The 14609-nt window shown below is 40.2% G+C and overlaps 1 protein-coding gene across 4 annotated transcripts in view; it reads left to right on the top strand.

The window, feature by feature from the left end:
- LOC111146810 (vacuolar protein sorting 13 homolog B) overlaps window positions 1-14609 on the top strand; it is a 755552-nt gene that overhangs the window by 661848 nt on the left and 79095 nt on the right. For all 4 annotated transcript variants that reach the window (XM_022502501.1, XM_022502502.1, XM_022502500.1 and 1 more), the window contains one exon: window positions 4375-4536. In XM_022502501.1, the coding sequence (XP_022358209.1) occupies window positions 4375-4536 (162 nt within the window). The remainder of the gene's footprint in view (window positions 1-4374; window positions 4537-14609) is intronic.

Below are 14609 nucleotides of genomic sequence, written 5' to 3'. Positions count from 1 at the left end.
AGGAGAAGTGCTCTCCTATCCTGTGCTGACCTCATGTGGAGACAGGCCGGGGTGGGGGTGTGCTGGGGGGACTTGGGAGTTCTCTAACTTAAGAATTTTTATGGGAATAAACTCTTTTCTTTATATGCATGAAGACCTATATAAGACTAAGGAATTAATTACCTAACATGGCACTACAATAGCAAAGAGAAAGAAGATAACACATCTGTTTTTTATTTTAAAATTCTTTTTTAAGGGCATTCCATGGTTTTCTTGTTGCAGAGGACATGCGTAAAATAAGAGCTAGTGTGATCTAAATCTTTGCAGCTGGTTTGAATAGTGATGTGAAAAAAACCTCCATGGCTCCAATTTCTGTTTTTTGTCATATTTTGAACAATGCATTTAATAAAAAACAAACCTAGAAAATATAAAAGAGTCATTGATAGAGCATTTAAACCCAGAATATTTTTGTCTTGGTATCAGGGCCATTCTAAGAGGACTCATGTGTAGCAACTACTGCAAAATGGCCTTCAGAAATATCAGTTTCCTCCCAGGGTAAAAATATTCTCTTAGACACAGCTATACATATAAATAAAATACGGTGCATAAATATTTAAATGTTTTAAACCACATCAGAGTGCAAATGACTGACTGGCTAACACAGTGCCTTGAAGGAATATTCTGGGTTTTTTTTTTAAATGGAATTGTATATTTGATTAAGTAGAGCCATATGTCACGTAGCATATTGCTGACAGGTACATTCTATGAATAGTTGATTCTGATTTATACAGGGATTTGGCAATGTTAACATGAGCCACAAGAGGATATACTTCTGTAATTGTTGCTGTAATTTTCTTGTTTCCTCCCATGTCAAGGGTACTTGCCACCAAGTTTTAATGTGGTAGGCATCTAACCCTACGCATTCTAAAGTAAATACAAAAATGCACTACTTTGAAATTACAGGACATTTGACATTGAAATGGGTTTATAGAGGGTTATTAAGTTCATTGTTTCTAAGATGCTCTGAATGTGGTTTATTCCCTTAGTGGGGAAGATTAGTTTCCCAAGCTTGGAGGTTATTGGTGTGTTGTCTCATATGCAGTCTAATAATTGCCGATGAGAAATATGAATTTAATAAGCAAGATAAGTTCTTCAAGTTCTCTGCATACTTTTATTGGATTCGTATCTGAGACAAGTCATTTGTATCCAGTGTGGATGGACCAGACAGTTGAAGAATGAAACAATTTGGCCTTTCACCTTTAGGTCACAAGCTCAAGATTAACAGAAGCCTTCATCAGTGTCTGATTTCTCGCTGTGATTTTTTTTTTTTCTCTTTGGCACATGATTAATGTTTTGTGAAACCAGATTGAGGACACAAAATGCCACTTGCAACTCACTTTATGTTTCAATGCCGTATCCCCACATTTGGACAAAATGACATGTAAAGGGGATTTTTATTTAAAAATGAAGGTCTTGCTCATGAGTCTTATCTTACACCAGAATGATGTCTGTCTCTGTTTAATTGCAAATGCCTGTACAACACTCCAGCATGAATCTTAAATGTAGATAAGCCATCTTTTAATTACAAATCTGAATGAGCATCCTGAGACTCTGACTATATGATGTCATATAAAATGTGCACGAACTGTTTTATTAAAAATACACCAGAATTTAAGACACTCCAAGAAATGCTTAAACTTACTACAGTTATAATGAACTCCACAGATGAAGGAACAGTAGAGAAACAGTTCTCTGAGGACTTTGAGTATTCTTTAAAAAAATGTAAACAACTCCCTTGTGTTCTTTCATTTACATTTTTCTAAAACACTCATCATTTATTAAAGGTCAGTTTTTGGAGATGAGGGAAAGTAATATGCGCTTTTTTTTTTTCCTTCTCAAACCCCATCTGGTAACTTAACCTCTGTGTTACCAGAAGATTGATCCCAACTCATTAAGAAAACTGAATTTCAGTCTCAGGATATCTAACTGGAAGTTTGGAATCATATCCCTTTCTTCATGTTTGCACTCTTGGACCTAAAGGAGAGGAAAAAGTTTATGAGAGCAGTTTATGTTGATTTTATAAGGGCAAATGGAAAAATCTCTTTAAAATAATTATACACTGGACTCCAGTTTGATTAAAGGTTTATAAACCTTTAAATAGGTAAGACATATAAGACAGAATTAGATAGGTTAGACCGGAATAGAAACAGGTAGGATACTCTGAAGAGATTCAAATTGCTAGAAGAAAATCCACCAAAATATTAACAGGAGTTATTTGTGTGCAAAATTAGAGACTTAAAAAAAATCCCTACTTCCTATATTTTCTAATTTTTCTACTGTGAACATGCATTCACTTATAATTTTAAGAATTAAAATTACTCATGTATTTGCTTCATAAGTGTTTACCGAGTACCTACGTGTCAGCCATTATGCTGAGTACTGGACATAAACTGGTAAAAAAACAGACTCGGTTCCTGCCCTCTTGCACCTATAGACTCTAGTGATGGAGACAAGAGTGAACTGAGAATCCAATGATTTCTTAGTCTCAGGAGGGATAATGAAACAGTAGGAGTGTGAGGTGAGCCTAAACTGGAGGGACATGACCTGGTCTGGAGGTGCTTCCAGAAGTCTACCCAGAGAAAATGACTTGAAAACAGGAACCTGAATGCTAAGTAGAAACAAGTTAGTTAAGTGTGAAGGAAAACAGGTCCATGCAAGGGAAAGGCACTGAGGCAAGAAGGAGCTTGATGTGTTGAATGAGTTGAAAGGGGGCTAGGGCAGTGTTGGAGGGACAGGAAAGAGCTCGTGCAGCTGGGGCTTAGCAAGCAATTGGGGACTGGCTCACGATGCGGCAGGGGTTGAATCGGGCAGGACGTTCAACCCCACTGGAGTCAAGCTCATGATTAAAAGCCACAGCGTAGAGTATGGTAAACAACAGATAATTGTTGCTTCTAATTACTTTGATCTCTTAATCCAAGACTCCTTTTTTTTTTTGTGATTAGTGTGGCTGTCAAGTGAGGTTCCACTCTGAGAATAGGGAGATTGGTGAGAATCGGTGGGTGACAGAGTGAGTCCCCAAGGGTATTTGGAAGAATGAGGTGTTTCAGGGCCCTTTCATCAACTGCAGCCAGAAAGTACTGTCCACCTTACTTAGGGGGCCTTGTGCATGACTAGGAGTGGATTCTGCCCCCCAAGACACCTGTTCTGGTTGAGGTTCTAGATTGGGTCTTGTTCCAAGCTGGATTCCAGGTACTTTGTCCTTAGACTCCTCAGGCCTCATAATCACTTAAATCACTATGCTTGTGAGTCATATGTCCCCTTTTACTCTCCCTCCCCTTGGGAAAATGGCAAGTGACCTAGTGTAGCATTATGACATTTAGCTCCACAACCACGAAATAGAGGCCACAATAGAAGTATCAGTTCCAGTGACCTCCCCTTGTCTGCAAATTGATTGGCTAATTAAGATTTTTTTTCTTGCATTCCCAGCTTGAGCATCTATTCAACTATTCTTTTCATTTACCAAAAAGATATGTTTATTAGTTTTTAACTCATAACCTAACCAGAGGGATAGAAGAGGAAACACAGAAATGCTCAATCACTTTGTCGGTGTCTGGATATAACAGCAACCGACGGAGACACTGTTAAGTGGAGAAGGAAGGTCTCAACACAGGAACATATTACTAATTTGTTGAGCCTCAGCAGACGAATGGAAGACATGAGCTGATGGATGACTCTTAGCTGACACAGACACCAACAACTGTTTTTCAATGAACATTATCTTTCTTAAAAACTGCAACTTGGCTTACACTGATTCCAGAGCTGGTCTGTTTTGTGTGTTCAGCCTCTTAACAATAGAGGGAAAGTTATGGTTTTATTTACATCTCTCCCTGAGCAGATTTACACACACACACATCCACCCTCCCCCTTAAGGGATCTGGGGATGTATTACCTAAATGATCCTTACTTTCTGTAGGGTACAAACTGTGGCTTTGGTAATTGGTCTTGATTGTCGAGTGTAGAAGGCCAGGAACATGGTAATTCTAGCCTCCAGTACTCTGCTCAGAAACGTGCACTACTCCGTACTGCATTCTTTGTAGCATGTTAATTCATTTTAAAATGTTAAAAGTTTGAGGGATCTCATTGTTCTTTTACTCTTCTGTGCCTATGATTTCTTTTGCAGGAGTATAAATCAAAACATATTCTTGGACCATTTAAGATCTCTTTAAGGTATTTTTTGTGCTTATCCTGGAAGTATAGAATACTTTGTATACCAGAGCTAATGACAACAGATCTTTTAGTGTTTCTGTGTTGTAACAATCGCCAGTGGGCAGACAGCTGCCAAACATCTTGCAATTAATCTGATGCACGTTGGCTTTCGTACTCTTTTTCTTTCAGAACAAATGCCCTGAGGTAGAGGAGTTGGTCTTCAGCCATTTTGTGATCTGTAATGACACACAGGAGACACTGCGGTTTGGCCAGGTGGATACTGATGAAAATATTCTGCTGGCGAGTCTCCACAGTCACCAGTACAGCTGGCGCTCCCACAAATCCCCACAGGTATTTGAGAAACAGCCTTACAAACACAGCAATTGTGAATGTTGGGGATTCGTTTATTCCGCGTTTGTGTGCCTGTGTCCAGTTATTTCCCTTTTTAAGTCTCCCAAGGAACCACACGGCGTAGCTGCCTCTGACAGAAACCCAGGAAGGGTTCGAGGTGGGAGCCCAGCACAACCTTGCTTCTCTTGGAAGGGAACAGTCTCCTGGTTATCACAGGTGCTGCAGAGGCAGCTCGGTGTGGCCGTGATGCGGTTGGACTCTAGAGCCCAAGTTCGTAAGCTTTGATCCCGGCTCAGTAACCTTGCTTTGCTCTCTGGTCGTCTGTTTTCTCATCTGTAAAATGTGGATAATGGTAACACGCATTTTTGTAGGGTTCTGAGGACTAAGCGAGTTACTGTGTATAATGGCACTAGAATAGTGCTCGAGTTACTGTAAGCATTACACATTGGCTATTATTATTTAGGCATTTATTCAGATTTTTACTACGTACCTACTCTGCACCCGGCATGGCCTGGGCATGGGACATGCAAAGACAGGGAAGTCATGGTCCTTGCCGTCCAAGGACAGCTCACAATCTGTGACCAAGGGGGCACTGAGAAAAGACATACCAAAGGATGTCTGTTTTCCAAGTAGTATAATTCCATTTTCCTGTCACTTTAGATGGGAATAATTAGAGGGATGTGCCCTGCAGGGATAATATGAGGATGAATTAAATACAAAGATGTGGTCTTAAATGAGTAAAAGAAATCCTAGGAAGTCATCTCAAGAATAATGTATTTCTAAAACTCTGGGTAATAAGGAAACTACTGCTTGTGATTAAAAGAAAGTCATTAGATTAGAGAGCAAGTTTTCCCATCTGGTCTATAGACCAGCTTCAGAATATGTTATGCCCTCCGGTCCCTTTTGCTTCTCCCCCGCCCCCAGTAGCTAGATTCTGATTTTTTGCTCGCTTTTTCATCATACTGCCACACTGCTAGAATAAAACTTGGAAAGGTAGACGCAGTACATTCTTATTTAAGAATAGTTATTTAATTCTAGTAAACCTGACAGGACATTAAAACCACATAAATCCTTTTTTAATAAAACTTGTTAGGAAAATTTCTCAGATGAGATGATGTTGTACTCATCTTTTTAGAGTGAATGACATGCCCTTGTTTTCTAATGTTTCTCTCTAGAAATTTCCATGTTCTTAAGTGGTTAAGTTGTTTGCCCCTTATAACATAGTTAAAAGCCAGTTTGTTTGCTTGTTTGTTTGTTTCAAAATATCTTTTTGGGCTTTTGTGTTACTAATTGCAGAAGTGAGAACATACAGACATATGGCAAAAAAATTAAAGCAAAAAAAAAGAAAGAAAGAAAGAAACAAAAAAAACCCCAGAACTCCTATAATGGCAACCATCCAGAGACAACCCATGTTAATACTTGTCGTATAGCCTTTTAGATGTTCGAAAAGTTTCCACAGTAATTGCATTTTTTAGGGACGGGAGAAACCTCTGGGAAGGCTCAGCTCCATGTAGCCCTCTACTGTGCCCATGGCCACAGCACCCACACCCACCCACGCTCCAGCCTCTGCACACAGAAAGCAAAGTACAGGAAACTTACCTCCCCTCCCAGTCTCTTTAAGAGACCCTTGGTGACCCTCAAGTTTCCCAGATACTGGGGACTCCCCCATGGCTCAGTTGGTTAAGCCTCTGCCTTCAGCTCAGGTTATGATCTCAGGGTCCTGGGATCGAGTTCCACATCGGGCTCCCTGCTCTGCAGGGAGTCTGCTTCTCTCCCTCTGCCTGCCACTCCCCCTGCTTGTACTCTCTCATTCGAGCACTCTCTCTCTCTCAAATAAATAAAATCTTTAAAAAAAAAAAAAGATTTCCTGATACTGGAGCCAGGATGAGAAGGGTGATCTTAAGAGCAGCTGGCTCAGAGGTGTGGAGAAACAGGAGGCTTCATGTTATAGACATGCAGTATCTGGGTGGGAAGGAAAAAAAAAACAGGAAAGAAGCATGGCTGACCGCTACCAGCATGACACCTGCATATTTTACTCTTTTGCAGGTTTTCAAGGTCCTTTTGTATTTGTTACTAGTTTTGTTTTCACAATATCCATGTGCGGTTTATGTTGTTATGTGTGTTATAACTAAGGAGACAAATGGAAATGTTAGGTTGAGATGGTGGTAAAGTTGGGACTGAAATCCCTATCTTTGGATTCTCAATAGAATGTCATTTCTATGGCATTGTCCAGCTCTCCTAGGTTTGGGCTACGTGGTTTGTCTGTTAGAATAGCAAAGCTGTAAGGTTTCAAAAGATAGGCTGAGAATCGCTAGTCTAATACTCCACGTTTAAAGCTAGACTAATGTGGAATTCTTAGTCCAAGTAAATCCCTTGCAAAGTCTTAACTTTATTACCAAAAATAATAAGAACCTTTTTATGACAAACTGGACGCAAGACAGATATCTATTAAACTTTTCTTTTTCCTTTTCAATTTGCAACTGCATTCTCTGGATACAAATTTTAATGAGCTGTAAGCATTATAATCTTCAAGCTAAAACTTAGATCAACTTTGTTTAAGAAAAAAAAAATGGTGTCTCTTTACAAAACTCTATAGGTTGAAGGAAGTGTGTTTTAGGACCCTCTGAAGCCAGAAGTCTTAATGGGCCCAGAGGGTCTTCATGGAATTCCTTACATCCACAGTTGCGAATTCTGCTGTGTTCTAATGAGAGGTTACATCTGAGGCCCAGAAAACCTAGCCGCTTAGCTTCAGACTGCACCTGGAGGTAGTCATAGCCTTGCAAGTGAGCAAACTGTTGCTTTTTCCAGACTCCACGTCATATCCTGCGTTGCCCAGCAGGCTGCGTTTTAGGAACATTTGTGTCTGCATGTTTATGCTACCTTGGGTGTTAGTCAATTCATAGCCTCAGGGAGGATTTCCAGAGGTCATAGAACTTAACTCCACTAAACAATGTAGCTTATATTGCAGAGATCAAGAAAGTGGCAATGACAGCTGGAAAGGTTTCAAAGAGGTCAGCAGATTTTAGAACCACACAGGAGGTTGCTAACAACAGTAAGTCTCAACAGAATGGGAAGAAACATGGACACACCAATTCCAGAAATCCAAAGCCGATTTTAAAATCAAAAAGTTGTAAACTCTCCTTATAGTTTCTAACACATGCTCTGAGGCAGAATCATTTAAAACGCTGGATATCCCACAACCGTTGCTTGCCTAGATAAACAAAGGAAGAACAAAACTAATTCCCAGGGAACAGTTGAACATACTCGGCTGCACAATAAATGCCATCCCAGAGGCCCTCAGATATCCCAGTTCAGTAGACTTCAGATCCAGTTGGGTGAGAATAACCAGCAAGTGACTGGTCTTCAAAGAAGTGCTTCATATTGTAGGAAGTTGACTCAGGACTACAGGTGTGAGTTGATGGTATCTTTCCCCAGAATATGGGTAGTAGGTGCAGCGTACGGTTAAGGAAGGTTTTGTTTAATGTAGCCAAACTGAATATAGGGACACTTCCATCAGCCAGTAGGATGCGTGAACAGGCTGTTCAAGTTGGCTTTCTTTCCTGGTTGATAGAGAGCACTGTTGGCTAATTAAACTTGAAATAGGAATGCCTCTACCTTGGATGTAAGGAATTACATGTGCTTTTATCCTCAAAACATGTACAATTTATAGATGATGTGTTTTTTAGAATTGCAGAATTTCGACTACCAGTGACTTAATTTCAGTAATCAAACCATCTAGCAAGGTGAAAATGGGCTCTAGACAGAGCTATAGAAGTTAATAAAATTTTGCTCCAAAAGGGACTTAATAGAAAAAATGGCAGATATTTTAAAATGCAAAATGTAACAAGGTAAGAATTTTGAAGAGAAGTGGAACATCTGGGACATACTCATTAAAATAGTCAGATTTAGTGAAGAAAATAGAAAATCGTATATTACTCCAAGACAGAGGTTGGCAAACTTTTTCTGTGTAGGGCCACATACTCCATATTTTAGGTCTTTTGGGGTCTTCCTGTCTCTCTCGCAGCTATTCCTCTCTGCACAAAAGCAGCCGTAATGAAAGATGTGGCTGTGTTCTAATAAAACTTTATTTATAGACTGTGAAATTTGAATTTCAGTAACTTTCACACATCACGAAATAGTATTTTTCTTTTTTTTTCTTTTTTTTTTTTTGACCATTTAAAAATGTAAAGACCATTTTAGCTCACAGGCTGTACAAAAATAGGCAGTGTGCCCCATTTGGCCCACAAGCCATAGCTTGCCAGTCTTGCTTGAAGGCCTCTCTGTTGACAAAACTCAGTTGATGGTCAGTTGTTTCATTCTGACCTAAGTAGTATTTCTGTCACTTGAAAACTTGGAAAAATGTTTCAGAAATTACGAAGTGACAGGTAATAGTTTAAATCTAACACATATGACCAACCTGTACTCACCACATAACAGTAAGATATGTTTATTTTACTTCTTCTGGGCTTGTATAGATAGAAAGTCCTCCAGTTCACTGTATATAAAATTATTTTAAAGTGAGATCTGATCACTTTTCCTCTTGTCTAAAGGGATAGTAATAGGTTTTGAGTATCTACCTCTCTTACGGTGAGTCCAGCCCGTTGTCAGCCTCATTAACTAGACTGTAACTCTCATTCACTTCACTCTTTACATATCCATTTACATAATGCATAGGTATATATATGTCATAAAGAAAGAGCACATTCCTTATTATTATAGTCACAGTTTTAAAAATTTAAAAGCTGAGTTAGGGAGATAAGGAGATATTCTATGTTGGCAAAACTGTTTAAAGTGATAAATTTTTCAGGTATTTGCCTCTGTTACATGGCACATGGCATGCATGTTAAAATTGGTTTAGAAGATGCAAATGGAATTAATTCTTCCTCTCTAGAAAGCAATTTAATAAGCACAAAAGCTATTAAAATGGTCACAACCTTTGATTTAGTAAATCCCCTACTAGTAATCTACTCTCAGAAATAATCTAAATTGAAACAGAAGTTTATATTCCAAAAATGTTTATCACAGCTTTATTTATAGTGTCAATTAAAAACCAAAATGTTGGGGCGCCTGGGTGGCTCAGTGGGTTAAAGCCTCTGCTTTCGGCTCAGGTCATGATCCCAGGGTCCTGGCATCAAGCCCCACATCGGGCTCTCTGCTCCGCGGAGAGCCTGCTTCCTCCTATCTCTCTCTCCCTGCCTGCCTCTCTGCCTACTTGTAATCTCTGTCTGTCAAATAAATAAATAAAACCTTTAAAAAAAAATGTCACTTTTATAGCTAAATTTGAGTAAAATTTAACATATCTGAATGATAAACAATTATTAGACCTTAAGATTTTTACAGAGAGGAAGTGCTACCATACCCTATCAGTCAGAAAACAGAATATAAAATAAATATAGATACAGATATAGATACATATAGTATGATCTTAGCAATATAAGAACAAATGCATAGAAAATGCTGGAAGGATATATATCAAAATGTTGCCAGTGGTTGCATCTGGGTGGTAGGTTAAGATGATATTTTTCCAGTTTATTACATTTTTACGTAGGTCTCAACTTATTAAAATAAGGGATATAGATTATTAAAGCAGAAAGAAATTAAGAAAAACCCTGAAAAAAAATTTATGCACAGACTACAGGGAATTTCAAACACTAACTGGAAGAGTGGCAAGTGCAGTGACGTATCAGTAGTGGTTATCTTAATTCTCATATGAACGACTACAAGTTTCTCTCAAATATTCTCTTAGTTACAGCTTTGCTCCACTCCAGTCTATCTTGCAGACTACATCTCAAGAAACTTCCCTGAATAATGCTTTAATTATTACAATTTCCTGTCCAAAAATCTTCATAACCTCCCCATCATCTATTAAATATCCAAATTTTCTGACATCCAAGGCCTTGACTCAGTCACTCACAAGCCTTCTTGTCTGCCATTAATTCCATCTAGCAGCTGATTTGGTCTCCCAGCCTCCCATTCAGTTTTAATCCATAAATGTTAATTTATTGTGACCTCTTGTGTGTAATTAAATATGTTCGTTTTTTCTGTAAAGAACTTACTGTCTAATGAGGGAGTCAGAAAAGTAAACAGATTTTTATGGACATGATCAGTATCTATCAGGACATTATTGCAGTAATTCAAAGCAGGGGGAAATGACGGGTAACTGAATTAAAATACTAACCATAAGGAAGAAAAGTGAGAGAATCAGGAAGTACAGTCCATTGCTTCTGGATATGGCCAAGGTCTGGACGGGAGTGCAAAGAAAATGTTTCCAAGTCTAACCTGAGGATGAGAATCTGGCAAGGCTTACCGGTAGAGGGGATATTTGTGTGGAAGTTTAATGTTTAAGGAAGAGTTAGGCGGGTGAAGTGAGGGTGGAGGTGCTGGTGTTCCAGATAAAGGAGTCAGCTTGTGTGAAAGCTTCAGAGGGAGGACACAGCCGGGCCTAGTAGGACAGCTGGACCGACTTGACTGCAGTAGAGAGGACACGTGTGAATCCGCAGGACGGGAAAGTAGGTAGGAGCCCTTGTGTTCTGTGCTAAGCAGCTTTAGTGCTGTCTTGAGGCCATGATAAGACAAAGGCAGGAGAAACTAAATACTTGAAGAGGTCAAAGTTGGCTTTCCACGGAGGCTGGGTTTGAAGGTTGAGCAGAAGTTGGCCCGGTGAACAGTAGTGGAGGAAGGAAATGACACAGAACCAGGGAGATGTAGATATATTGGTAGCATGTCATGTTCGGGGGATTCGGATTTTGTTCACAGTAACTCAGGCATAAAAACTGTATGCCCCGCTGAAGAGATGTGTGTTGGTAATGTGCTCTTGGCTGTGTTGCGGAAGTCCAGATATGGAGGGCTGGCTAACTTTGGTGGGGTGAATGCTCCCACCATAGCTGATCTCAAGCTACCAATGATTTAACAACCAGACCACAAAATTCCTGACTGTTCAGCAGTGCTTTTTCACAAATGAGTTCGAGCCAGCTCCAGCGCACCACAGTTCAGAGGAACTGTGTTCTGAAGAACCCGGCAGTCCATCCAAGGAGATCCATCTGTATGTGATGGGCGACTCTTGCCTGCGGAAGGCTCACAGGATCCCAGCTGCATCCTGGAGAGATCCCTGTGGTGTAGTAGGAAAGACAGTCTGGAGGAGACGGAGGATGCCAGCAGAGAGCAGTGTGGACCTGGCCGCAGAGCCCCGGCGTGACAGAGGTCATAGTGACTGAGTCAAGGCAGAGGAGAAGTCATCACTTGGGGTAAATGCCTAGCAGACCCATCCTTCTGTGAATAATAGCTATAAATTCTGAGCAAAATACAAAAAGAACTACTTCTGGAGACTGAACAAAGGCAGGAAGATTTTGGAGGGGAACCAAAACTCGGAGCAAGCATCCTGCAGAGTGAATTCACCGTTGTTTGGTGGCTGTGCTGGATGGCAGTTGCAGTCATTTCAGTGCAATGGTAGCCCGTCGTCTTCCTGGCCCCAGGTAGCAGGGGAAAGAGCTCAGGCCACCAAGGCTGCTAGAGAGTGAGGAGAAAACCTTGGATGGGGGGAAGCCAGAAAGTGGGAAAATAATTTGGCCTGTCCACTGACTGCGGAAACACGTGGGCCTGGGGAAAACTGGAAGCAGCCTTTACCCAAGGCTTCAAGAACCGAACGAAACCCAGCAGCCACTCACCCAGGTTTGAGAGTTTTCCATTTGAGTCTAAATGAATTGAGTACTTGTTAAATCAAAAACATTAACACTCTGGAGCAGTTACAAGAAAATCCAGAGTTTCCACAACAAAACCTTGACAGTGTCCATAATACAAACCAAAATTATACAACAAATCTCAAGAATCACCACCCCCCCCAAAGTAGTTCAATTTCAAGAGAAAGATAATTAACAGATGTCAACACCAAGATGACCTAGAAGTTAGAATGACCATATACTTTAAAGCAACTATAACAAAGGAGAGGGTATTTTACAGTTGTTATTAAGGTCCCAAGTTAGTTGATTTTTAAACAATCAAAAGAGAGAACATTTTGTGCACCTAATTGAATCAGATAAAAGCTCTGAAAGAGGGGCTGGGCCCTTTTGTGAGGAGAGAGAGAGACCCATAGGCTCCTGCTGGCCAGGAAGTAAAATATCATGTGGTGAGTGCCTACAGAGAAGGCCAGGGGGCAGGCAGCTGTGGGAAGCCTCCAGGACCTGCAGGTGGCTGCCAGTCCCAGTCATTAGTAAGTCATAGTCCTCAGCCTGTAGCCACAGGGAAGACATTCTGCCAACAACCTGAGCGCACTTGGAAGTGGATTCTTCCCTACTTGGACTCCTGACCCACAGACAGAGTGATGGTAAATGTGTGTTCTTTTAAGCTGCTAAACTTGTGGCAATTTGTCTTTCAGTAATAGAAATATAATACAAAATGACAGAGAAGAAAAGGCAGTAAACTGGAAGATAGGTCAGTAGAAATCATCCAGTGTGAAAGAGAAAGAGAAAAAAAGATTCAAACAAAATGAATCGATCTGCAGGGACCTGTGGAACAATTTCTAAAGGTCTAAATATGAGTAATTACCATCCAAGAATGAGAAGAGAGAGGGAGAGTTGGGCCAAAAAAATTAAATTAACTCAAGAAACGTCCCAAGTTTTGTGAAAGATAAAAATTTGCAGGCCTCAGAAGCTCAGAAAACCCCAAACAGATATTTCAAAGAAAGTCACACTGAAGTACCTCATGATGAAACTACTGAAAACCAAAGAGAAAGAGAAAATCTTGAGGATTAGCTGGAGAGAAATTGTAAGGAAAACTATTGGAAGAACTATGAACTTTTCTTTAGGTATCAAGAGAGGCTAGAAGGGAAGGTTTGTGCTGGAAGTGATCTGTTTGGAAGTCATTTGGGAGTTACAATCACCAGGATTTGGTTACTGGTCATGGAAGGGAAGGACCTAGTTTAACTCTGAGGTTTCAGAATTAGGGGACAAGTTGGCAGTGTTGCTGTTGGCCCAAGACAGGGAACTGAGTAGAAAGACAGTGTTTTAGAGACAGAGGATGGAATAGGATATGAGAACACAACAGGGTGACTCTAAAATCCATGTAGGACACGTTGAGTTTTGGGTTACTTGGCAGGGCAGAAAGGATGATATATTAGAAAAAAACCAGATTTGTAGCCATACGTGCCTGGGTTTCACTCCTAAGGCTTGTTAGCTATGTAAGATTGGAAAAGTTTCTTAATTCCTTGGAGCCTCGGCTTCCTCTTCTGCAAAATCAAGAGATTTTTGTGACTATCCCATGCAATAACATTTATAAAGTTTCTAATGAAGAACTCAGCTCTCTATAACCAAAGGTTCTTTCCTTCCCTTTTCCCTTTCTAACCAGACATCCAAGTGGCCATGTAGAGGAGGCAAATGAATGAGAGTCAGAATGTCATAAGAATAGTCTGGCCTAAGAGGTTAAAAATTGGGTTTGTCATCAGTGCCTAAGTAGCACTGGGAATGCCCAAGGAGACAGAGCTAAGAGAAGAGGACTTTGTTAGTTATCTCTTGCAGTAGAACAATGTACAGCATTGGTGTACAGGCAAAAAGATGGCTACTGCAGACACTCCCATTCATAAAAGGAGAAAAGGGAGACCCACCGATTACAGGTCCATAAAAATTCTAATATCCAACCGGATAAATGTCAGAAGTTTCTTGATTAGTAATCATTCATACTCCTGCTCAAGAGTAATTGTCCATGGCTCATGGCTTTGGACTCTTGGCTCAAGCCTCCTTGAGTCATCCGTCCTTTTTCTTGAAAAGTGTCCTTTGTTTGCACTTCATAGTCTGCTCAGATTTTTTTGAGTAGTTTTCATAGTTTTCAAAATTCAGTATAATTTTGAAGACTCAACAGTCCTCTTTACCATCTTACACTTTGTGTCTTTCAGTCAAAATTGGCAGTGTTTCTGCCAATACAATTCTTTAAATGACTTTGTGGGTCTCTTGTTAATCTTACTGAGATTTACTACAGTGGACAAAATCACGTATCTCTTCAAGATAATTCCTTTCTGCTTTGGGATTTGCTCATGCTGCTGAGTGTCTTAGAAGCCCTTGTTTGAACAGTTTACTGGGACAGCA

The sequence above is a fragment of the Enhydra lutris genome, unplaced genomic scaffold (assembly GCF_002288905.1).
Source record: "Enhydra lutris kenyoni isolate GAN:26980312 unplaced genomic scaffold, ASM228890v2 scaffoldscaffold14, whole genome shotgun sequence".
In the NCBI taxonomy this organism is placed as follows: domain Eukaryota; kingdom Metazoa; phylum Chordata; class Mammalia; order Carnivora; family Mustelidae; genus Enhydra; species Enhydra lutris.
Note: the sequence above shows the minus strand (reverse complement) of the source record. Positions and strands in the feature narration are given on the sequence as shown.